The sequence below is a fragment of the Gallinula chloropus genome (genome assembly GCF_964237585.1).
Source record: "Gallinula chloropus genome assembly, chromosome: 4".
Classification (NCBI taxonomy): Eukaryota; Metazoa; Chordata; class Aves; order Gruiformes; family Rallidae; genus Gallinula; species Gallinula chloropus.
In genome coordinates this window covers 7,301,833-7,326,680 of record NC_140088.1, presented here as the reverse complement: position 1 = coordinate 7,326,680, position 24,848 = coordinate 7,301,833, and the positions used below count along the sequence as shown (strand labels likewise).

At 39.6% G+C, this 24,848-nt stretch overlaps 1 protein-coding gene across 1 annotated transcript; it reads left to right on the top strand.

The window, feature by feature from the left end:
* Positions 1–1,002: 1,002 nt before the first annotated feature.
* On the top strand, positions 1,003–23,944 carry BRMS1L (BRMS1 like transcriptional repressor; the record flags this gene model as incomplete). The annotated part of the gene is made up of 10 exons (XM_084262953.1): positions 1,003–1,138; positions 9,456–9,546; positions 10,219–10,346; positions 12,972–13,051; positions 15,705–15,801; positions 16,224–16,307; positions 18,419–18,483; positions 19,901–19,940; positions 21,396–21,522; positions 23,126–23,944. The coding sequence occupies 10 exons, from the start codon at positions 1,003–1,005 to the stop codon at positions 23,247–23,249; spliced, it is 972 nt and encodes a 323-aa protein (XP_084119079.1). The 3' UTR covers positions 23,250–23,944.
* Between the last annotated feature and the right edge of the window lie 904 nt (positions 23,945–24,848).

The window sequence follows — 24,848 nt, the reverse complement described above, 5'->3', positions numbered from 1 at the left end:
TGCTTACAGCTGGCCATAACCAACCACGTATTTCACAGTTTCTGAGGATCCTGACAGGCTTCCCTGTGGATGTGTATGTCCAGCAGTGAAGCTAGTCTGTCAGTGCCTCATAGCAAGGGTGCAGTTGGGACAGTTTGCTCCAGTATGCATCGTATGTATTCAGTACATCTTATATAGCACAATTAACGGCAGTTGGTGAATGAACAGTAAAACAACAATACTCAGCAAGCCTATCCCAACCCTGCACAAACTGCACCCTGTCTGTTTAGTCCCTTACCATGTCCACGCTCAGCGGTTGCTGTCAGTTACAGGGGGCCAAGTTGAGCCTGATTTAATTTAAAGCACATCACAGAACGTGAAACCGGGGAAGAAACAGGTTCTGATGGGGAGGCGGCTATTGACCGAGACGTCTGTTCTCTGCAGCCCGAGGGGTAAAGCGAGAGGGAGGCAGTGAGTTGCAAGAGACAATCTGCCAGGACGCAAAGCTCCTGGGCAGCAGCGTGGGCACGGCGTTGCCGGGCAGGGGCCGCGTCCTCCCTCCGCTGTTCCGGCGAGGAACGGCAACGGTGGAAGCCCCGGCCCCACAGGCCCATTCCCCTTCCCCGGCCACCTGCGGGGGACACGGGCAAGTAACGAAGCGCTCCTAACTCTGCCCGACCATGATCGAGCCTCTCAGTGAGGAGCAGTCCCGTGGGCGGCCCCGGGCCGGGGAAGGGGGCACGGCAAACCCTCGCTCCTCGCCGGGCCCCTCAGCGTCCCCTACGGCCCCAGAGCGCCGCCTCACCGCTCCCGGCGGACGACAATTCCCAGGATGCCCCGCGCGCGGGCTAACGTAGCCTGCTGGCGGGGCTCGGCCAATGGGAGATCGTGAAGGCGCCGTGCGGGGCGGGTTGCGCAGGCGGGGAGGGGTGGAGCGGAGCGGAGCGGCCGGTGGCGGCGGCGGCGGGGTGGCGGCTGTGGAGGCGGCGGGAAGAGCTGTCCCAGGGCTCGGCGGCAGCGACGATGCCGGTCCATTCGCGGGAGAAGAAGGAGAACAACCACGATGAGATGGAAGTGGACTACGGGGAGAACGAGGGCAGCAGCTCGGAGGAGGAGGAGACTGAGAGCTCGTCCGTGTCGGAGGAGGGGGACAGCTCAGGTACGGCGGTAGCCGGGCAGCGCCTCTGAGGGGGACGCCGCGGCGGTTCCCTGGGCGCGCTGCCCCGGGGGAGAGACCTGTCCTGCCCCCTGGCTCCGGTTGCCCCCTCTCCGCCCTCCCCCCGTGACCCCGCCCCCCCGCCGCTCCGGCCCAGCCCTTCCTTCGGGCCCCGCGGCTCCTTTTCGGGCCGCCGGTCGCGGGGAAGGGACGTGGGGGGGTGAATGGGGTACGGGAACCCCACTTCGCCCCGAGCCGCCGGCTCGCAGCCGGCTGGCGCCCGGGCTTGGCGGGCCAGGCCGCTCTGTGTAGGTGCTCTCGGCTGTGCCCTGCTGGGCTGGAGCGCATAGCCCGCAGCAGGGTGCTCGCCAAGGTCTGCGCTTAAAGCCTGGCATAGGCACATGCGAACTAATGTGTGTGTGTGCATAGGCACAACAGGCGCTTGTGGGTACGTGTACGCGTATGGGTTTCCTGGTAAGGAAATCGTGAATTTCAATTAGAGGTTTTGAGGCCAGTCTTTGAGGGGACATTGGAAGTCCTATCAGTACCATTACCCTCTTTGGTAAGATGTTTCAACCTCTGCTCAGTGGAATGGCCCATCTTTTTTCTTCCATATCTTCCTCTGGACCATGGATTTTGAATTATTTCAGTAGGTGAAATCTGGCTTCAGATGGATTACTCTTTCTATGCGAAGTTTCCACTGTGTTAGATGAAGGATATTATCTGTTCAAGCTTCCGTTGTAATTACAAGGGGTAAACTATAAAATGGTCACTTACTGGGAAACATACTCATCATCAGATGCATACACTGCTGCTCTGGAGGCACTGGGAGTCCCTAAGTGAGTAGGTTCCATAAGCATTAGAAGGGCTAGTTGAAAACAGTAGCTGTGTTCAGGGCTAGATGTGGTCCTGATGTGCATTTCTGTCAGATCAAGTGATTTAGAGTGGCCTGTTGGGATCCTGTCCCATGTCTGTTCTAGCACACTGACTTGTGGCATGTCTGCTGGGCTTGGCATAGTGCAAGGAGTGGGATGCCATGAACTAGACAAAATAGGCAGTTGTGAAATTACAGTTTTCTGTATGTTGGCTTGTGATTGGTACTTCTCTGTGTGTTAAAGCCTCAATGTACAGTTAGTTATTTTTGTTTTTAAAATATCTTGAAAATCTTGAATGTTAAATCCTACAGCTTTTGTGTTCAGACTGACTGATGCCATTCAGGGAAAGCACTGCTGTGGTGGTTCCATGTGGACTGTTAGTTTAGAGACAGCCAAACAGACTCTTCAAAAGTAGGGTGAAGACTCCTCTAGTGCTGGGAAAGTGTGGCTGCCATACTGAGAGAGAGTGTAGTCACTCTCTTAGGCCCTGATCCAAGTTAATATTCACTCAGTGCCAGGGTTGATCCCTTAGTAGAGACCTTGGTTAATCCACAAATCCAGGTAATCTGCACATTATTTATACAGAGCTTCCTGTGTTGTGTTTTGTTTGTTTTGTGATTGTTGGGTTTTTTTCCCCTTTTCTCTTTCTCCTGCATTTTCCAGTACCTTTCAAGCATGGCTGCTGAAACCCATTTTACAAGTTAGGCTACTGGTTCATGGCTGTCCACCTGGATCAAATTGCTTGCTGCCAGTCCTGCTTCTTTCTTATCCTTACCTATCCTTCCTGGCACGCTGTTGTGCTTTCCTGTCCCCTTTCTTGCACTGTCTTCAGTGCTTGTTTGACCTTTGTATACTAAGCTGTCAGCAAAATAATGTATTAGAAAGGTAGCTAGTGAAAACGTCTCAGTGAAGAGTCTGGTATGTAAATAGGAGGCACTGGGGACCATGTGAACCAGTTGTTAGATTCACAAATCTTGTGAATTTGTCACTAATGATTTGCACAGGTCTCCTGGAGCAGGGAGATGTTTAGTTCTGGGCTGTTCCCTCATCTGAGGGAAGATCTTGCTTCTCTTGCTTAATACAATGCTACTACACAGGAGATATCTTCCATCACAGAACTGTGGATTACACCCAGGTATGGGCTTGAAAGAGTCAGCAAAATTATTACAAATATAGTGATTTTACTTGAGTCTGTTTTAGCAACTGAGTTGTCAAAATAAGAATAGAGAATAAGTAGTTCTGAGTAGATAGTGCTGAGGCCCCTATATCTCCTTTAGTTAGAGTTTATAGTTAAGAGTTTCTCTCTAACAGGTTATGTAGCCTGAACTCAGTATGTTGGAAGCTGCCTGAAGGACAAGTCATTGTTTCAAACCCTCGTGTTCTCCATAGGTAGTGGAACACATATGACAAGTACCCGGAATGAACCTTGGGCTTTAACTTGTTAGGAAAATAACTTGGTTTGTGTTCACCAAAACTCCTGCAAACTGGCCCTGCACCTGACAAGCTGGACCAGGCATGGGTCTGGCTTCAAAGCCAGTACTGGAACTTGAATGTGCACATGGCTGTTCCTGACACTGGGGCTGTTGTAACTGTAGCAATAGACTCTCCACCTACAGAGGGCTGCTACCCATGGAGACTAATAAATTTTTCCTTACCCCTGTTATCCCAAAGTGATTCTGCTGAAAAACAAAGCCAGGAAAATGTGCTTAAACTTTCTTGGGTTGATTTTGATGAAACCTAAACCAGGCAGCATCTGCGTGTGCTGGTGGTTATGCTGGAAACAAGGTGAACTTGGGTGAGGGTACCCGGGAAAGCAGCTGTAGGTAATAATTCTTGAAGCTGGAAAAGACAATCTCATTATGTCATCGTTTGCACAGCAACTTGCTCTGTCCCTTTCAGATGTGACTCGGAGGCGTGCTCCAATTCCTTTATTATCAGAATTGTGCATGGACTAGAAAGGGAATGCTCTCTTTTGGGTAAGAAATTAATGGAGATGGCTTTACAAGGAGTTCTGATATACAAAGCTGTTAGGTCTTTCAGAGGAAAGCAGAGTGTAAAGGAGGAATATACAAGCTTCTTGGGCAGTAGATGGGTGAGGCTTAGGGTTTTGAAGACTCTGTCATGTGGTCCAGGAGCAGCACTGCAACAATAACTACTACTTATGAGGCTGTATTAGCCATCCTGTAGGAAGATGCTGCTTGGGGATGCTCTGTCATCATTTCTTATCCTAGATAATCTGCATGTCAACAAAACCCAAACCCAACCAACACCACATTTTCTGTGTGAGAAAGGGAGCTTGGTGTAACAGTTGTAAATTTAACTCTCTCTCCTCCTGCTCCCTGGCTCTGGTGAAGAGAGAATTGTCATGTTAGTTCCAGCTTTCAAAACTTTCATTTGCTTCTGTTTCTAGTTGTGCTAATTGATATTTTTAAGGACAACTATGAAGTTTACATGTCCTTAGACACTTTGGTTAATTTCTGTTGAAGGCAAATTATTGTCTTGTCTTGCCCTTGTCTTGGTTTCTTCAGGGATTTGAGGGGATGAAGGAAGAATTGTGTTTTAAGTGAATGTAGTCCATGGATGCCTCTTTAAAATAATAGAAGAATCTCTCCAGGTAATTTATATTGCATTCCACAAATAAATGCTTTTAAGTAAGCACTTAGAAAGCAATGATTACAGGAAATTACATGGTTGTCTCGCTGTCTTGACAAATATGAACATACTCTATGGAAGCATATTGCTCCTACAGACATAAGATGATTAGCACTGCAAGGAATAGGTAATAATTAAAATTAGTAATGATGGGGGAAAAAAAAAATCCTTTCCTTCGAAATCTTTTGTTTTGTTTTTGTCATTTGCTTTACTTGCATTCAGCCTTTTTTTTTTTCTTCCTAATAGATGCCTGAGAATACAGAAGGTGTGGTTAGAAGCAGCATGGCTTGCCCTTAACTGGCACTGCTTCTGTCCCATTCCTTTTGACTTTCTGTATTTAGGGTAGTGATTTTTTTATTGACCAGGGTATAGAATAGTATATTTGGAATGACTAAAAAAGCCACAAGTCATGCTCACCATCCCAGATGAGAATTTGGCCATTTTTTAGAGCACTTTATATAAACCACAGCTTATTAAAAAAAGCTATTTTAGGCCCTGTTACATTATAAGTACTGTGGGTTTTTTGTCTTTAAATGAGGCTGCCCTAGTTACTGAGTTGGACTGCTTGAATATAGTAGAAAAAGTGACTGTGGTTTTGGAAGTGTTTAAAAATACCCTAAATACTTTGTGTGGTATGAAGCTTTATGGGAAATCTGAAATGTTGAGGCAGGGTGGGACTCTTAGCAAGTGTTTTGGTAGGGAATTAGGAATCTTCTGCCTCCAGTGATGTAAATTTTCATCTGGAAAGCCGTGAGATTTTATCCCAAAACATCTTTTTCCAGTACTCTGCATATTCCCCGGTCTCTACATTGTTTAACACCATGGGGAAGAAGTTCTATAACTGGGGAATAAAAGATATTTCCAGGCTCTGAAAATTCTAATCATCTGTGAATCTTACTGGAGGAAGAATAAAGGTGAAACAATTACAGAGTGGCTTAGCATGTGGATTGCCATTCAGTATGAATGACAGGTGGAATGTTGACTCGTAGGCTGAAGGTCAATGACTTTTGAGTGTATGTGTAGCTGAGGGGAGATTGGAGAGAGCTGTGTGTTGTTTTAATACCTACAACTGTGCCCTCAGATACCAACACATTACCGTTTCCTTGCAGTGCAAGTTTAAAATGTAAGACGCAGTCTCTTTCCCCTCCAACCGTGGGTGTTGCACTCACCTGCAGCCAGGGTTACACTTCTCATCTGTTGTCTCTGATTTCTAGTCCCTAAACATACACAGACAACAAAATCCCTGTTAGTTTAAGGAAAAGCTTCCTGGTGACTTCCTTACTAAAACATACTTAGAACCAAAAGCATGCTTGGACACGTCTGAAACCCATATTTGAGTTGGAGAATAAAGTGGGAGAATTGGTATTCCAGTGGTTGTTCCTGTCTGGCGTCACGGGGAGGTGCCTTCATAGTTTAAGGAAGCTTTATTTTTGTAGCTTGTGAATACTTTAGACAACTCGGAGTAACGTGACTGCCACATTCCTTAAATCTGGCCAAGTTGAAAATTGCCCAATCTGTTCTGTCTTGAGTATTATGTTGAACAGCCAAATAAAACATTGCTCTTTAATCTGATTTTCAGCCTTACTCTGGGATTCTGAATCCACCTTATTTCTGCAAACAATATTTTTAAGCAAAATACTATCTCTTAACAGCTTGATACTCTCTTCCTCCACCCTCCCCAGTGTGCTACGTGTTCAGTGTTATTTTTTAAGTACTGTCTTTAATTTCTCTCACTGCTTTCAAATACTTAAGGTTATATCATGGTTTAAAAATTCCTACATGCTGGGTTGTTATTTTTTTGCTTGTACTAGCTGTAATGTGATAAACTGGAGTAGATCATAGATTTGGACTTGCAGGTACCATTATAATACGGATTAATATGCTCCACTGCCTGCTAGTTTTCATATCCAGTGTAGTTCTTAGTCTTAAAAGCTGGTGATGATTTCAGGGAGAAGCGATGTGCAGAAAACTTCATACATTGAGAGATATGAATGGAGGATCTAAGTTAATCAGATCCTCTGACTGGCCCTGAAGCTATTCCTTTTGCCTCCTCACCTTTGCAAATCACCATGCTCTCTTGCAAAACAATAAGGATTGAGAATTTGTTGCAGTTTTGCGAGGCTGTGCTGCTGAGACGGTTTTTGTAAGCAGCAGTTACTGCCAGCCTAAACTATAAACAACGAGCAATTCAAGGCCAAAGTCGCGGCTAGAGATAATCACAGCGCCTCTGAGAATCACATATAGGAGAGAACAACCCGGAAGCAGCTGCATTTTGCCACCGGAGAAGGGAGTGAGAAGATGTAACGGGCTGTGCAGACACCGAGGCCGGGAAAGGGCTGGGGAGGAGGCGGCCCAGGTGCTGGAGGGAAAGGTGCCCCTTGCTGCCTGTGGAGAAACCCATGGAAAAGGCCCAGACCCCACCTGCAGCCTGTGGAGGGGCTCCACGCTGGATGGAGGAGGTGGAGACCTAGAGAAGATGCTGTGACCCTACGTTGGAACAAGCCCCTGCCAGCACTTGCAGCCATGAGGAGAAAGAGACACAGAGAGATGAGGAAGAGAGAGTTTTGCGTCGGAACAGGTTTGCTGGGGGGAGGCTTGTGACCCCGTGGAGGACTGGGACTGAGAGACACTGTGATAGAGAGATTAAAGTCCTGTGGGGAAAGGACTCACGTTGGAGAAGTTCGTGGAGGACTGTCTGCTGTGGGTGAGACCCCATGGTGCAGCAGGGGGAGGGTGTGGAATGAATGTCCCCCTCTTCCCCCCCTGGCCGAGATGGAAACCAACTTGCAAGGGACTGACTGAAGCCCCCATCTCCCAGTCCCTGCCCCCTGTGCTGCGAGCGGGGGGAAGAAGGGAGTGAAATCATGACTAGAGTGAAGTCTAAGAAGGGAGCTGGGGGGGGAGGTTAGAGGTGTTTTAAGATCTGAGAGAGGAAAACAGCTCATGAAGAAGTAACCAAGAACCCCATTTTCTCCCAGTCCCTGCCCCCCTGTACTGTGAGCAGGGGGAAGAAGGGAGCAAGATCATGCCTAAAGGGAAGTCTGCTTAGAATGGAGGGGTGGGGGGAAGGTGCTACCGAGAACCCCATTTTCCCCAGTCCCTGCCCCCCTGTACTGCAAACGGGGGCAAGAAGGGAGCAAAATCCTGACTAAAGTCTGCTAAGAAGGGAATGGTGGGGGGAAAGTGTTTTAAGATCTGGTTACGTTTGTTTTAAGCTCTGGTCACATTCCCAAATCCGTTTTTCACTGTTCTTTGTAGTGTAGTGCAATAAATTAGGTAGTTTCTCTCTTCTTCCCTCTGTGTTGAGTCTGTTTTCCCTGTGTTGTTGATGACAGAATGATCTCTTCCTATCCTTATTTTGACTCCTGAGCCTCTTAATGTATATTTTCTCCCCTGTCCAGCTAAGAAGGGGAGTAATAGATTGACTTTGGTGGGTGTCTGGCCAGGGCTAAAACACCAGAGTCTTTCACAGCTGCTTACTACAGTTGGTGTAGGAGACAGCATAAAGCAGTTAAGGGTGTCTGTTGGACAGATAGGAGGGAGGAAGAGCAAAAGGCTTAGAAGTTGTTTATGGTCTAGAAGAGTGAGTCCAGGCTGTGTCTGCTTGGGTCAGGATCGTGCTTTGCCTTTCTGTCAGTAGTTAAGGTTTTTCTTGACAAAATAACTCTTAGTTGGATCTGGCCTCCTTGGGACAGACCCTTCTCTGAAATGCCTCCTCCTCTTTGCACCAGTTCAGCTCCAGTTCCCGACTGCAATGCCATCCCTTCTTCCACATGTCTTCTCTGGCTGTTAATTGGTAACTTGCATCCTGACCGTAGTGGGCTAATTCCTGGAGATACTGCTGCTACAAACCAGTTTCAGGACACTTCTGATTATTTTTTTCTTCTTTCTTCCTTCTGGAAGAGTGGGAAAGAATCAAGAGTTTTGTAGAATAGTTTTTCTGGTGTAAGGCTGTGGAGGTAATGACTGACGTATAGTAATATCAGATGTCTCTATGCCAAGCAGCAAAATTTTTGGCCAAAAAAGTGGGTATTTATTATGCTTTACAGCTATGTTCACTACATAAATTAAGGAAAACAAACAAACAAACCAAAACCCCAAAGTTTCTGCAAAATTCTAAACTTTGCAGGTTAATAAGTGTTTCATTAGAAATTCAGTCTTTTTAAGCAGCCATTATGATGAACTATAGATCTTTCTACATTAATACTTCAGCTTCAAAGAGCTCTCAGTTGAACAGGATGAAACCTTGGCTTTCAAAACCAAGTATTACTTTTTTTTTCTTGCTAATGGATATTAATAAATCAAAACCTTAAATTTTATATGACAAATGTAACATTAAACTATGCTTGCTTTCCAGGGATTGCTACTAACTTAGGATACACTTGAATTTTCAGTGGTGGCTAATAGCTCTTCATGCCTAATGTTGCCTTTTGTCAGGTGTGATATTTCATGTTTAGTTTTTCTGTTTCATGCCTTCTTAGGTACATTTTGTATTCCCAGTAGTGAAATTTTAACAGCTTGAAGTCTTACAGTGATGTTGTTTCCTGTTTTAGGGAAGAAAAATTGCTATTATGGGGTTTCTTCTAGAATTAGGTCTAAGTTTTGTACTTTATATTTTATGTGGCAAATGATTTCTCATATTCTGTTATAAATGATGATAATAAACTAATAGATAATTCCTGTGTGGCAAAAATTCAGCCTTGCTTTGAATTCACTAGAAAAAAAATAGACGTTTTGTTTGGTTCTACGTTACACTGTTCAAAATAAATTACCTTTTTTTTTTTAATTCTTAGAAATGGATGATGAGGACTGTGAAAGAAGAAGAATGGAGTGTTTAGATGAAATGTCCAATCTTGAAAAGCAATTTACAGACCTTAAAGATCAGTAAGTATTTTATGCTTTAAATGCCTCATTTGGACATTCATTTGCTGAGAAGATTGTGTGCAGTTGGTGTTTCTTGTCTTTCATATGTGTGGATGCTACTTTTGGAGAAGAATAAGAATTGTGAGTTCTGAAATTATGTGCATGTAGTTGCTCCAGAATACTCTTATGTATGTATTTATTTTCTGCTTTGCTGCAAAGGGCTGGCTGGGGTCTATTGCATCAAAATCCTTAGCAGGAGCACAGAATTGTTATTTTTAGGGTAATTCCTGGCTTTATTTATTTACTCAAGAGCTTTCTCATCCTTTTACATATGTTGGGCAGACACAAGCACTGTTTTTGCTAAGTAAGAAATTAGGGTATTTTTGCAGGGTATCACAGCAATTTTTATAGTTGGCACCAATGAAAGTTTCTTGTGGGTACCACAAACCAGATGCCAATGCTAAAAAACCTGAAAATACCGTTAGTTCTCTGCCTGTAGTTTGCCATAATATCTACTCTGGTAGTAAAGAACTAGTAAGTAGAAGAAGGGTTGAAATTAGTAGCAGTTCAAATGGTAACATTAACTTCACTGTTTCTTAAAAGAACTATTCTGTGTGTCTTTGTTAAAAATATTTCTTCTAACTTGTATTTACTTTAAAATAATTTATTTATTAAAATTTCTATTATTTTAAGACTTTACAAGGAAAGATTAAGCCAAGTGGATGCGAAGCTACAAGAAGTCATAGCTGGAAAAGCACCTGAATATTTAGAGCCATTGGCAGCTTTACAAGAAAACATGCAAATCCGAACCAAGGTGGCAGGTAGGCATGGAAAATGAGTATTGCTGTTTCAGCAAAGTGTTTTAAAGCTAAATCTTTTTACTATAGAATTGTTAAAAGAGTGTTTTAAAGTTAGAAATACTGTGGCAGAGTTTGAAATGTGAAATATTTTTCAAGTCAAGATGAATAGGTTGCTTACCTCTGCAAACTTCATTGCCTGATAGCATCACACTAAAAATACAACTTTTAAAATGTTTTATTTGATAGCTGTCTGTTTAGTAAGAACAAAATTACTGAATTAGAAACCGTAATAATTTTTATTAGTCAGAAGTTTTGGGATCAAGTCTGCACACTGGTTACTGTTGAAGAGATAAATAGGTGCTGTCTCAGGAAGTGCCTGCCAGATCATCCGAGATGTTTACGTTTTTCCCGCTCTTCTAGTTTGTGTCTCTTCTTCTACTCTGCTCCCACCCCCCTGTTCTATCTGGGGAAGGAGAAAACTCTTGTCCTTAGCAACTTTTTATCCAAGCTGCATTTTAAGTATTTGAAGTAATGTTTGCATATGCTTTTATGATCACAGAAGAAGCTGGTAAGATCTTTTATCTTCTTCTGAGTTACATCCATATAGTCATATGGAATATTGGTATTACAGGAAGACAAAGTTCTGTACTTCTCTATTGTAAATTCTTTTCATGTTCCAGCTCAACTCTTTTAGGAGTAATTCAGCTAAGGGTTACCTAACACATGCTGTCAGAGAGCCAAAAGGCTCGTGATCTCTCTAGCCAGCAAAGCTATGCCAGTCTTTTTCTGAAGAAATTCAGCAGAAGCACAGAGCAGGCAAGCTGGAAAACGGCAAGCTTGCTTATGCTTTTCATAACACTTCAGGCTGTGAAGAGAATTTTTGGTCTATTGCGTTTCTCTTCCTTCTGGTTTTCTCTGCAATGCTTTTTCCTCAGCTGATGACCCAGAATTTCTGGGTTTTAAGATCTTATCCCGAATTTACTTGACCAGTCATAAGTAGCCCACTTGGGCATTGCACAAGGTTTGCAGGTGAACTTGCAGACAGTTTGATATAAAAGCTTGATCCAGGCTTTTAATTTTCAGTTTTAAATGGGGCTGGCTGTCAGTGCTTTCATGTAGGTGGGTATGGGAAGGCAGAATGTTACAGATTCTCCTGATGTGTCTTCAGCAGCACTGAAGAACCAGGTTCCAGGTAGAAAGAGACCAGGATAAAACAAAGTTTTCTTGAAGTTGCGACTAGAAATAAGGATTTGTTTGGTTTAGTTTGCTTTAGTCCTCAACTGAATCAGGTTGGTAAAGCTATTCCAGAGAAAGCAAAAAACTACCACACAGGCTTATTTGCTCTTGCTATTTGAGAGCCTTGACAGAGGTGGGCAGTAGCAGGACTTGAGCTCCAGCAAGTAACCCCTAAGGACCTACTCCTACCTGACAAAGGCGAGTAAGGAGTAGGAAGAAAAAAAAAAAAAAGCTAAACTACGTTTAGCCAAACTATGGATATAATTGAACCTATGATAGAATAGAAACTTGTGTTCCTCTGGTCTCTAAGGCACTGAGCAGTATTCACACAAAATGTGGATTATCTGCTGTTTTAGCAAGTCAGGAATACACCTGTTTCTTCTAGAAGTATTCATACCTATACTGCTTCATTTCAGGTAAGTAAGCAGTGATTATAAATTGGTAGGTAGACCTAGATATGCCAGTCAGTCGTAAATATTTAAAAGAAAAAAAGCCAGCATAACTTACTGATGAAAAGAACATTTTGAATTCTAGATCAAAAGTGACTTCACAGGGGAAAAATGATTGACATAATACTTTGTAGTTTATTTTTCAGGGGAATTTTGGTAACAGTGTTGTTCCTTTTATACTGGATTAATTTATAGTGAACTGAATTCTAAGAGAAGTTGGTTTGGGGAGTTCTTCAGTTGCTACACAGCACCAGCATTTGTGCAAACTCCTTAAGATGGTTATCTAGAACAACTTAAGCATTTTGTGTTGAGTGCATTGAATATATGAAATTGAGTTCTAGCCATACTTGTTAGCTATTATGTTTCAAATACCTTTCAGATTTTTTCATCTTACACATTTTCAGAAACATGTAAGAAATGCTTCTAATACTCAGAACAGGTATCCTTTCTATTGCAAGGTGGCTATTTCTAAGAGCAGAATGCTCTTGTTAATTGATGTGATTTATTAAGGTCATGCACTATAAAAGAAACCTTATTCTAAATATTAATTCGTAGAAGCTTGTTCTTTCATTCAGTTTTCCATCTATTTAAAAAAAACCCACAATATTATCTAAAGAGGCCATTTAGTACTTCGTGGATTTGAAAACTGATGATATCTGGGATAACTTGATTGGAAATATGAAATAGACCTAATTTGTAAATTCAGCATTACTGCTGGTGTGTTTTGTTGACTAATAAGGGAACAAGTTAAAAGAGCATTTTTATTTTCTCAGATCTTCAGAATTAAGGGCTTGCTTGTTCTTATTTTTACTCTAAAAACAGACAGCCACTACAAGTGCCTAATATATCTGTATTTTCCAGTATGTACATGTTTTGAGACTTACAGGCAGTCTTAAAAGAGGATTCTGAAATCAGATATTAGCTTAAGAAAGTAATATTGCTGTAATTTGTCTGATTACAGGTATCTATAGAGAGCTTTGTCTGGAATCTGTGAAGAACAAGTACGAATGTGAAATTCAAGCCTCTCGACAGCACTGTGAGGTTGTGGCAGCTATTTTACATCAATAGCTAATCTCATCTAAATTTACTGTGTGTCATCCTCTCCCAGTTCAGTGAATGTTTTTATTATTGCTGTTACTTGCTATTTGACTTTAAGCTTGTTTTAAAGGTTATTCAAAGCATATAAAAATCAGTTTTATATTAGTCTGGCTTTGAATGTAAGGGTAGCTAAGGTTTCTTATTTTTCATTGACAGGTTCTTATTAATTGATTTCCCACATTATTTATTTTTTTTACCTTTATTATAAAAAAAATACCAAGAACAGTAATTAAAGTAGCTGATGTAATTTTAGCAAGAAGCTCCTCAGATTTTAATAACAATAGCAATAATAATACTAATACTCCTACCACTACTACTGTCTTTTTAAGATCACAGCTAGTGCTAATTGCCCTTTCAAAAGCAGTTATAAGAACAATATGTTTCTCTCCTTGAGGATAAACAATCCTGTTTAAGCATCTGAATACTGGGTACTGTGGTACAAATGCTTAGGTATGTTGCTCCTGTCCTGAGGTTTGCATCAGTAGCACTCCTCAGCCTCCCCTATCCTGAGGTTTGCATCAGTAGCACTCCTAAGCCTCCTGTTACAGCTGCTTAAAAGTGTTGTCTTCTTTTAAGCAACTTAATATGGTGAGTAGCTCACCATATTTCTGAAGTCCGTGGCTCCCAGTATACTAATAAAGCAAGAATGAGCATTTGTACTTCAAATAAATAAATACAGCTTCTTGATGCCTTGGGAAAGAACAAGGTATGATGAAGGTTTAATTGCTGTCTGTCTTTAATCCTGAGATTGGACAGAAACCTGTAAAACATGCAGGGTTTCTCATCCGTGATTGAATGATTTGATTTGGCTATATGTATTGTTACTCTTTAAGGTGGTCCTTGTCCCTTGTTCTGCTATTGTGTTTCTACTGTGATACTTTAAGAATTCAAATATTCACTGTCCAATAAGGGTTTCTTGGGAGAAAAATCTCTTTAAAGTCCGCAGTGCTGTTTGTAGAATCACTGTTCCACTGGAATGTAGCTCTTCAGCAAGAATGTATCTGATGCCTGTTACAGCTTTTCACACCTTATTTGTCACCAAGGGCTTGAAGCAAAGCAGATGTCTAAACATAAACACTTTAATTTAAAAATGGAATTTTAAAATAGTCTTAGAACAGGTAACACTCATTTGGCAATTCAGATATAAGGAAGAGGCTTCTGCCTTTCAAATTCCACTGGGATTTTGGTTTTGGGATTTTTTTGTGATTGGGGGTTGAAAAATACATGGAAGAAGGTCTTTGGAATTTAAATATTTTGTAACTTGAAAGGAATGATAAGCATGACAGCCATTTAATAGAATAGGGTTCCTTGTTTTCATCTGTTCCTCAACGGTTTTGCTTCACTACAACATACTAGCTTGAACATTGGTAGGGGAAAGTTTCTTCTAGTGTGCTTTGCTACGGGCAGGAGCAGTTGAGGTGGGGACATCTGCTGACTTGGCTCTTGGGACTGCGGCTTCTGGCAGAGACATGGTAACAAACAGCTGAACAGAGTGACTTGTGCCGCTTAATCTTTTTTTCCATGAGTAGGTCCAAGCCCTCTGTTTTCCAGGGTTGTTAAAGATGTTGCTCAGTGAAAATGAACTTTAAAATGTAACAGTCAGCTGTATTCTCTGCTAGTGTTTTAGGAAAAGTGCAAGCTTATGAAAGAACAGTAAGTTTATTTTCCTTGGAACTCAACTTTGGTGCTGCCTTTAAAAGGGTAACTGATCTAGATAGATACTGTGTAATTTTGTTATCCGTCCTGTGTGACTGTAATTGGGAGCAGTTTACTACAAAGTTGATTTTCTTGTTCTGAAATACTTCAGAGATGGAAGATAGTGGGAAGTTTACATCAGAGTGTGGTTTTGTTTGTATGTAAAAAAAAATACACCTAAATTGAAGGCATTATGTTGAACTATTTGGATCAGAAACTGCCTTTTAGAAGGATGAACTAGCTAACTTTTCTAAAGCAGTGCTTTGAAAGTGTTTCACACAGCTTTAAGGTAGACAGTTTTGCTTTCACAACTGTCTAGATTATCCTCTGTGCTTGCCAGAGCCAGGACAGTGCTCAAAAAATTCTTTCTTCTATGGGCAGGTATTTTTCAGATCTGTGAAAATAAACCATTAGAAAGACTGTGGTAATAGATCATAATTCTCTATAAAGGAATGCAAGTCTATTAATACTGGAGTCAGCTTAATAGAAAGCTTTCCATGAAAATGTTAGCTTTTCTGATTTATAATGACAGATTGCATAGAGCTCACTACAGTTATTAATTGTGAATAAGTCTTGGCTATCTAGCAGGGAAATACTGTATTTGTGTCAAAATAAAAACAGCTATTCTAGAGATCTAGCTGCCTGATTTTATATATTTAATTATTCTTGGTACTTATATTTGATAACTGTATTTATACTTATGCCAAGTGAGTGTGCACAGCTAGGATCTCATGCCAGCGAAGTGGGAAATGTCATACACTTTATGGCTTCTGAAGAATTTTCACCTAGAGCTACTCTTACTAAAGCTGCAGCTTTAAATTGTTGTCATATATATTTAGATGATAGAACTTAGTCACGTAAAAATGTGTAATTTCTTGCTCTTTTTCTTTTTTTTTTTTAGAGTGAAAAGCTTCTGTTGTATGATACTGTACAAAGTGAACTAGAAGAGAAGATTAGAAGACTTGAAGAGGACAGGCATAGCATTGACATTACCTCAGGTGGATGGAAATTCAAAGTTGCTAGGCATTTTGTTTGTTTGCTCATGCTTTTTTTTGTTTTTTGTTTTTCTCTTTAATCTGGTAGCTACTGATTAGTTGAATGTACACGTGGTATGTCTGAGAAGTTTCAGGTTATCCAGTAGAACGCTATTCAGCTGTAGATTTTGGGCAGGGGGTTGAATTTAGACTTAAATCGAAATTTGGTCGAGTAATTGTCAGCATCCCTTGTGTGTTTTGAGAGTATTAATCTATGGCTATATAATCATGAAACACTCTCAGTTTAGAAACAGCATCTCAGTGGAAAATGTGGTGGGTGGGGGGGGGGTTTCCATTTTTGGACAATATTTTCTGCTGGAAAATATATACATGCTAAACTTGTAAATGTTTCTAATCTATAGCATGTTCTTAATATATCTTTTCAGAATTATGGAATGATGAACTACAGTCCAGGAAGAAAAGGAAGGATCCATTTAGTCCAGATAAGAAGAAACCTGTTGTTGTATCAGATATCCTTTTACTGAAATCAATGTTATTTCTAGTACTGTGTACTGTTTTGTAGCTAGTCTTCATACATAAGTCATAAATAACAAGTTGTGATAATGCCTTTTCAAAATTGATTTTTGCATGGCAGATGTTATTTTAATTCAGATTAGAAAAAATAAAATTAAAATAAGATTCTTTACTAGCTTCATGTAGAGAATATTTCAAAAAGTTGATTTTCTTACTCTTAAAAAATAGGCAAGAAAGAAGAAAAAAGTTAGGCATTATGTTTGCAAAATATTCTATATACATACAAAATATGTAACTTTTTCTGTGTAGGTTTACTTCTCATACTGGGACATCTTTACCTCAATTTATTACTTCCTAACAATTTAGAAGCCTCTTTGATTAAAAGCTTAAAAATCCAGTAATCGAGATGGGTCCAGGGAGCTGTTTGGGGGTTACTGTAAATTGAGTATTTTGCACTGATTTCTTCATAGCTGTTGACAAGCATAAAGTGCAGCTGAAGCTTTTTAACGAATAATACCTAAGGTATAACACCTAACGTGTTCTTTCTCCAGAGAAGGAGGGAGATGTCTTCACAAACTAAGTATTCTCTCTAAACCTACCCCAGCCTGACTTTTTTCTAGGGTAGAGATGTGATGACTTATAAGTTGTCAGAATTATGGAGACTCCCTAAAAGAGACCAACTTCTAAGTCAGGACATTATATGGTATAAAATCTATTATTGATAAACTGTTACTGCCAAAAAACCACCCCCCAAAAAACCTGCTACTTTCATAAGGTTTTGTAATGTTAGGAGATGGTGGGAAGGAAGAAGTTTATGAAAAAGTTGTCATCACTGGGACACCCTCCATCAGAGAGTTTGAGTTCTGGAACACATCCCAGGTGGATGATTTGTCCTAGTAACAATACTTCTTCCATGTGTCATAATTTCAGTTTAGTAGAGAAGTCTTAACTAGTGCTTAAAAGCCAAGTGGTATTTAATCAATACAGGTACAAGTGGCTTCATTAGTTTCTTAACTCCTTTTAGCAATTTCAGTGCTAGGTTGTATGAAAATGTATTTTCTTTAGCCCTCAGTCAGGATGTGCATATACATAGTGCCAGATGCTGTGAATTATGAGCTGCCTTGCCATTTTAGGGTACATTCCAGGCAGAAAATGCTAACATAGTATGAAGTTTTAAACCCCAGCAATTTCAGGCAATTCGTAAGGCTGAAAATATTTCAGTTGTGAAATAAATTAATTTGCTCTCTTTGCTTATCATTTTAAAATAGTTGTGAACCTGTCAGTTTGAACAAGATCTGGGAAAAGGAAATACCTAGAAATCTTACTTGGCTTTTGTTTTGTAATTCTTTGCTCTTTAGAGGAAAACAAATGTGAAAATGGCTAAAGATTCTTAATGTAAATTGAAGCTCTCATACCTGATTTTCAGAGATGTAGTTTTTAAACATTCACAGCACGTTTTTCTAAACTTGTTTTTCAAAGATAAAATGGGGAGAAGCAAAATAAAATTGAAGAATGTTGTAATGGAATATAGCTGTGCTATATGAAGTTTTGTTTTGAAGTTCACAGATTGCTCTAGTGCACAATTTTTACATTTGATAGTTCAGGGAAGGGGCTTTGCCTTTCTACATCCTGTGTTTTTGATACTTGATATTCAGAGATAAGGTGCTGTCTCCAAAAGAAATAAGATGGAGAATACTGTAAAAATAATGATTTTATTAAAGCTGATACTAGTGCAGATGCTGATTTGCAGTGCTGTATTGAAATGGCAGTGAATTTTAATTGCCATTTGTAGTATTACATAGTATTATATATACTTATTTTTGGAACTGTTAGGGATGGAATGGTGGTATCATATCATATTGTTTATCTTATTCAGACTACTGGAGTTCAATGTGAGGATATCTACATACTATTGTATTTTCAAATATTTTTTTAAGAGTGCTTCTAGGTTACATAATTCAAAGATGTGTTTATTTTTGCTGAGCTTTCACTTCCTGTAGGTGTGCTTAGTGTGAAAGATTGGCAGAATAGAACTATTATATTTGTCCACAAACATCAGAGTATTTTTATTATTGCTGTTTTAAAGAGTTTTCCCTAACTTTTCCACGCCCCTATATAGTTTATATGTTACAAGACCTTGATATACTTGAAGACTGGACAACAATAAGGAAGGTAAGATGAAAGGATGAATGCCAGTGGCTGTGGATTTTGCTTGGGTTTTTGTTTAGTCCTTTTGCCTCTTAAAAATAAGTAAATGTGTTTCTTACATGATCAAAACTCTAAACAGATTTTTTTTTTTTGTCAGTCAGCTAATCATTTCAATGCAAGCTGTGTTATTACTACTTTTTATGAGTATACCCAAATTATGCAGAGGACTCTAATAAAGTAATGGAAGAGGTTATATCTAAGATAGTAGAGGTAGTCCATAATATTCCCTGATAAATTGAGCCTAAAGCCTGTGTCAAGAGGATCTGCCTTCTCACAGCATAATTGGGTAGAACCTATGATAGAATGTTTTGATAGGACTTTGTTTTATTATATTTTTAAAAATATATATCATATGCTCTGGTTTCACATAGTTTATTTTATGAAGATTTTTATGCTGTAACCTCTTCTTACACCTATTTTTAAATAAAGTGAAACCCTGTGCTTTTTCCCAGATAGTAAGAGAATTGGGGTTTACTGAAGAGCTATTTCTATAGATAAATTTTTGACTACTTGATGTATTTGAAAAAATACATCTAGCTTTTAAGTGCAGAGTGCCTTTTTCAGATCTTTGTGATATCATTAAAGTAGTGAAATACTATCCTTGCCTTGCACCCACAGTCAGAAAATTTCCCCTAGTGCTTCCCAGTTTATGGAATAACAAACTACTTATGTGAATTTAAAAACTTGATGGGAAGTGGCTTTGAGTCAGTTTTCATTCTGCTTTATAGTTGTATGTGTTTCCTAAAGAAGCAGTAAAATCTGTTTATGTGAAAATCTGACCTTTCTCTTACTGTCGCATCAGAGGAACAGACACAAAACAACTTTCTATCAGGTTCTTTCCTGTAGTGTAACATCATTTAAAATGATAAGGACAAACCCAAATCTCCTGGGGATTTTGCCTTTTCTGGAAATAACTTACAAAACCAAGAAGTAAGCGACCAACAACCAACCCCAAAAAACATTTAGAGGGGTTTTCTTTGGGTTTTTTGAAATCTACTTTAATAGTATGTGTGATCTGGAGTTCACATGAGAGAGAACCTTTGAGCTTACAATGTATTAAATCAAAAGAGTAGGCTGTTCATACAGCATTTTGTTTCTCAGAATGAGTTAATACCACTTTGTATTTTCTTGATATTATGTAACAGCAATCTTGGATTATTTGAAATCAAAACTTCAAGGTGACTTTTTTCAGCCTCAGAATGCTGTTTTAGTTAGTTACCAAGTCTCCACTGAACACACATTTGTTAGATTTGTTCTGATTGTGGGTTTTACATGTAAAAGCAAGTATCCTGAGCTACTCTGCACAGAACAATTAAAGGTGGCAGTTAAGAAAAAAAGACTTATGCTTGCTCACTAACTTATTTTTCTTCTGTGTTTCAAGGCAATGGCCACACTGGGGCCACACAGAGTAAAGCCAGAACGTAAGTAACCTTTGTCTGGTTTCGTAAGACAGAACTTGCTATTTGTAATGATGCAAACTTCATCTAGGCAGATCATACTGATTTTAGCTGGGGTATAGTGATGGGGGATGGGGTAAGGTAGCTGGAAGGTATGCCTTTTGTCTGTCCTCTCTCTCAGGTGCTGCTGCTTCTAGGTCATTTGCTAATGATTGTGTTGACACCTGAATTCTACAAAATTGCCAACAAAAATTTAGACTTCTGAAAGTGTGTTGTGGTTTAACCCCAGCTGGCAACTAAGCACCACACAGCCACTCACTGCCATCCCTGCTGGGATGGCAGAGAGAACTGGAAGAGAACAAATGAGAAAACTCATGGGTTGAGATAAAGATAGCTTAATAAGTAAAGCAGAAGCTGTGCATAAAAGCCAAGCATAACAAGGTATCCATTCCCCACTTCCCATGGGCAGGCAGGTGTTCAGCCATCCCAGGACAGCAGGGCTCCATCGTGCCTAACGGTTATGTGGGAAGACAAACACCATCACTCTGAATGCAACCCCCATTCCATTCTTCCCTCAGCTTTATGTGTTGAGCATGACATCACGTAGTATGGAATATCCCTTTGGTCAGTTGGAATCAGCTGTCCCAGCTTTGTCCTCTCCCAGCTCATTGTGCACCCTCAGCCTACTCACTGGTGGGGTGGGTAGTGGGTGTGAGAAGCAGCAAAGGCCTTGGCTTTGTATAAGCACTGCACAGCAGTGATGGGAAACATCTCTGTGTTACCAACACTGTGTTCAGCACAAATCCACAGCCCTCTCCCAGCTACTGTGAAGATGATTAACTCTATTCCATCCACAACCAGCACAAAGAAGGCTACACCAATTAATATTAGCAAGCTATGCCAGTCTTTACATAAGATGAGAGAGGAAACAGAGGACACCTCACCTTTGGGATGCATTCTAAAGGATGCTCACAATCACTGCAAGCTGCAACCCTGAAAAAGTAGAGCTATGGGAAAGAAGGGGTAACTGATATTTGGCTCTGAGGTGAGAAGCACGTTAATTCTAGGTAAAACTGAATACTTGAAGGTGGTGAGTCGGAGGAAAAGAAAGAGGAGGCAAGCAGGTCCTGTTTTTCTTAGTAACATGTTACTGCTTGCATGTTGTGGTAACATGCTGAGGAAGAGGTTTCAGGTTCTGCCTCTCAAAGTCATCTTTATATTGCATTGCTTGATTTGTGAAAATTCATATCATAGATAAGGTTCTGGGGAAGATACATTTCCCTTTTCAGAGAGAAACTAACTTTTATCTAACTATAAATAGAAAGGTATCTTGCTTTCAATTTCCTTGCATTATTGCAATTATTAAGAGGGACTACTTTTAATAATGGAGAAAAATGTATTCTATGTAAATAACTTGAAAGTGTATTTTCAAATCTGTCTTCTAAGTCAATACTAAATGACTTTTACTAATCATTTTAGCACCTATCAAATTAGAAAAGCACCTACATAGTGCAAGATCTGAAGAAGGAAGGCTCTATTATGATGGAGAGTGGTATGGACGCGGGCAGACGATATGCATTGATAAGAAAGATGAATGTCCTACAAGGTAAATATTGCTCAGTTCATGCAACTGTACATTCATGTGAAGCAATAGATTAGATGATGGCATTGAAGTATAAGGCTTAGCTGGAAATACCACCACCTCAGTAACATTTATGAGTTCACCTTGGAAAACAGGCATTATTAAAGATGGTTGAGCACTGGTTTTCTGAGAGAAGCTAGTAAAGGTTGAAGTTCACTAAAGATAATGATGTTTGTCATGTTAGGATCTCACTAACAACTTAAGCTTTTACTAGTTTCTGAATAGCTTCTGAGTAAGTTGGGTTTTTTGGTTGGGTTTTTTTTAGTATCTTGGGATTTTGTTGCTTTGAGAATTTATCTGTTGTCCTACCCAAAACCACTTAATTATGGAAAAACACTTCATACCATTAAAGATAAGCTTTACTTTTAATTTATTAATTCTCTGAAAGAAAAAAGGTGGAACTCTTTGTGCAGTATTTCCTTCTCTTAACAAAGGTTCTACTTGGGAATTGTCTACATTTCGCCGTGTGAATCTGATTGAATGTTTTAAGATATCTAAATGTATTTTTTCCCCTATTGGTAATACTGTAAATTCTAAAAGGTGGATATATATTTAAAATTAAATTTATATCTTACCTTTTACTTAATGGGGCAAATAAATCCAAGTGCGGTGTTGATGAATTCTGCACAGCTAACTCATGCCTTGAGACAGTTTAATAGGACAGGAAAAGAAAATATATACAAAACAAGTGCTTCACAGGGCAGTTGCTCACCACCAGTTGAGTAATGCCCAACCTGTCCTTGAAGAGTGATTCCTACCCCCATGGCCACCTCCCCCTGTTACATGTTGAGCATGATGTCATGAGTTACGGAATATCCCTTTGGCCGGACTGGGTCAGCTGTCCTGGCTGTGGTCTCCCAGCTCCATGTGCATGCTCAGCCTTCTCAGTCCACAGAGCATAAGAAGCTGAAAAGTCCTTGGATTAATGTAAGTGCTGCTTAGCAACAACTAAAACACCAGTGAGTTACCAACATTACTCCCATGCTAAATCCTAACACAGCACTATACCAGCTGCTAGGAAGAAAATTGATTTTATCCCTGCTGAAACCAAGACAAGTTTACCAAGGAGCAATAAAAGCAGAGTTCATGTAGGAATGATTCAGGAAATCAGGCTGTGACTTTTTCTTACAGTCTTGATATAATAACAGTTGCATACATTTTCTGCTTAAATCATGGGCTTTGTTGTGTTTAACTCTTCTCCAAATACTTTGTATTCAGAGTAATTTCTGAGTTTTCCACCTCATCCAATGTTTACCATGTATAGTCTATTGTGTTTTCAGTGGGTGGCTGTTGTTCTTTTAAACCACTGAAATATTTATACGTGTTGAAGGTTTTCTCATAGGAGACAAGAATAGATAGTGGAAAAATGAGCTACTTTTACTAAAGACACATGCAATTATCAAAGAATTCTGTTTAAACTGTCCTTACAATGGAGCCAGTATCTTTTGGGCCTAGCATTTACAAGTAATGCATATTTGAATTCAATGTACAGAAATACAGCTGCAGTTTCAAGGCTATTTACTGGCTTACAAGGTTTATAAATTCTTTGTGTTGTTCTTCTCTGTAGTGCCATAATTACAACAATTAACCATGATGAAGTTTGGTTTAAAAGGCCGGATGGAAGCAAGTCCAAGCTGTATATTTCTCAGCTACAGAAAGGAAAATACTCGATAAAGCATAATCACAACTGACCGTCGCTAACCAGATAAGAAACACGTGGTATTGCCATACTTGATGTGCCATGGGGTGAAAGTTGTATTTAATAGTGTTTTGTATTCCTTATAAATTTACAGCAGTATCTGATGTGTATTTGTAGTGCTGTATGTAAACTTCTTCATATGGATGGCCTTCAGAAACCTGAGGATGTTAAATCATGTTGATAGAGATTTTACCTCTAAGTTGGGTCCAGTGCCTAAGATAAGAAGTATACTCTTCAAGTATAATAGCTCAGAACCTCTCACATTTGTAAAAGGAAAAAGAAAAGAAAAAAAAATATTTTCTGTTGGTGTTACAAAAATGGTAACCATAATTGCCAGCAACTCTGTTTTCAGTGAACATGTCATGCTTGTCTTGTGGATGTAAATTTAGCCTGTTCAGCTGTTGCTTTTGATCAGATTGGAACATGGATAAACATTCTTTTATCCAAAGTGGACTGATTTATTAAAATTATTGCCCTTGACAGGTCTGCTAGTACTGACTGTGTTATGTTTTGTAAGGTTTACTATACTGCTTGTAATGAGACAAAGCCAATATTTTGAGCTACGGTTTTTGAGGGGCACTTTTCTAGTTCAGGACCCTATTCTATACTAAACAAATTGTTGATGATTTTTTTTTCTTCTTCTTCCCCATATTGCCAGCAAAATTTATGCATAAAGTAGACAGTGTTGCTCCAACCTGTGTTATATGTAGCCCACAAAGAACAACTGCGGGGATGGTTATGTAAATACTGTTGCATGCTCTGCTTGTTTGGTCCACAGATGTATCAAATAGTATGAATCTTTTTTTTTTTTTTTTTTCAAAGGAAAATATTTCCCCAGAAATCATATATGTAGGAAAATGTACACTGGTGTTTTCACCAAACACTTTTTTCCAACTTTCTGTACCCTACTTCATCTTACTATCCACCAGAATTATTTCAGGTGGCTTGGGAAGCTGAATTTCTTTTGAATCTTACTGTTTAACTTGCAGCAAAAAGTCCTAAACCCTTAATGTTACTGTGATGTGCTTGGAGCATCTAGAATGATAGATGGGATTGCTGAAGAACTATTAATGCGTTGGTTACGTGCACTTTAATCTCCATTTACGATGATTCTTCTTGGAGAAGGAAAGCATCCATTTGCTTTAAATGATCACAGCAAATAAGTATTTTTATTGTAACATATAAATGTTTTATTCCTGTATTAATTGTCTCTTCTAGTGCAGGGTGGTAACTACTTTCCAAATGCCAAATCAGTTTCTGCTGAGTGATGCTTTTCTACAATTGTATGACATTATTAGTCAAATGTACATAAAGTATCAAGTCGACATGTTGGCTTTTAACAATATGAACTGTATGTATACAGTTGTTTGATAAACTTTTTGTAATAAAATATTTGTATTTTTAAACTTAGTATATAAATAAATGATCTGTGGTAGTGAACATCTTTCTATCTTGTTTTATTCTTTGGTTTTCTGGTCTTGTTGAAATTGCTGATGTATCAAATGCTGAAGGAAAAATCTATTTGAAGTTTTCAGAAGACTGAATTTTTTTAAAGACCTTTGACTTACGCTTATTTTTCTTTTGCATTTTG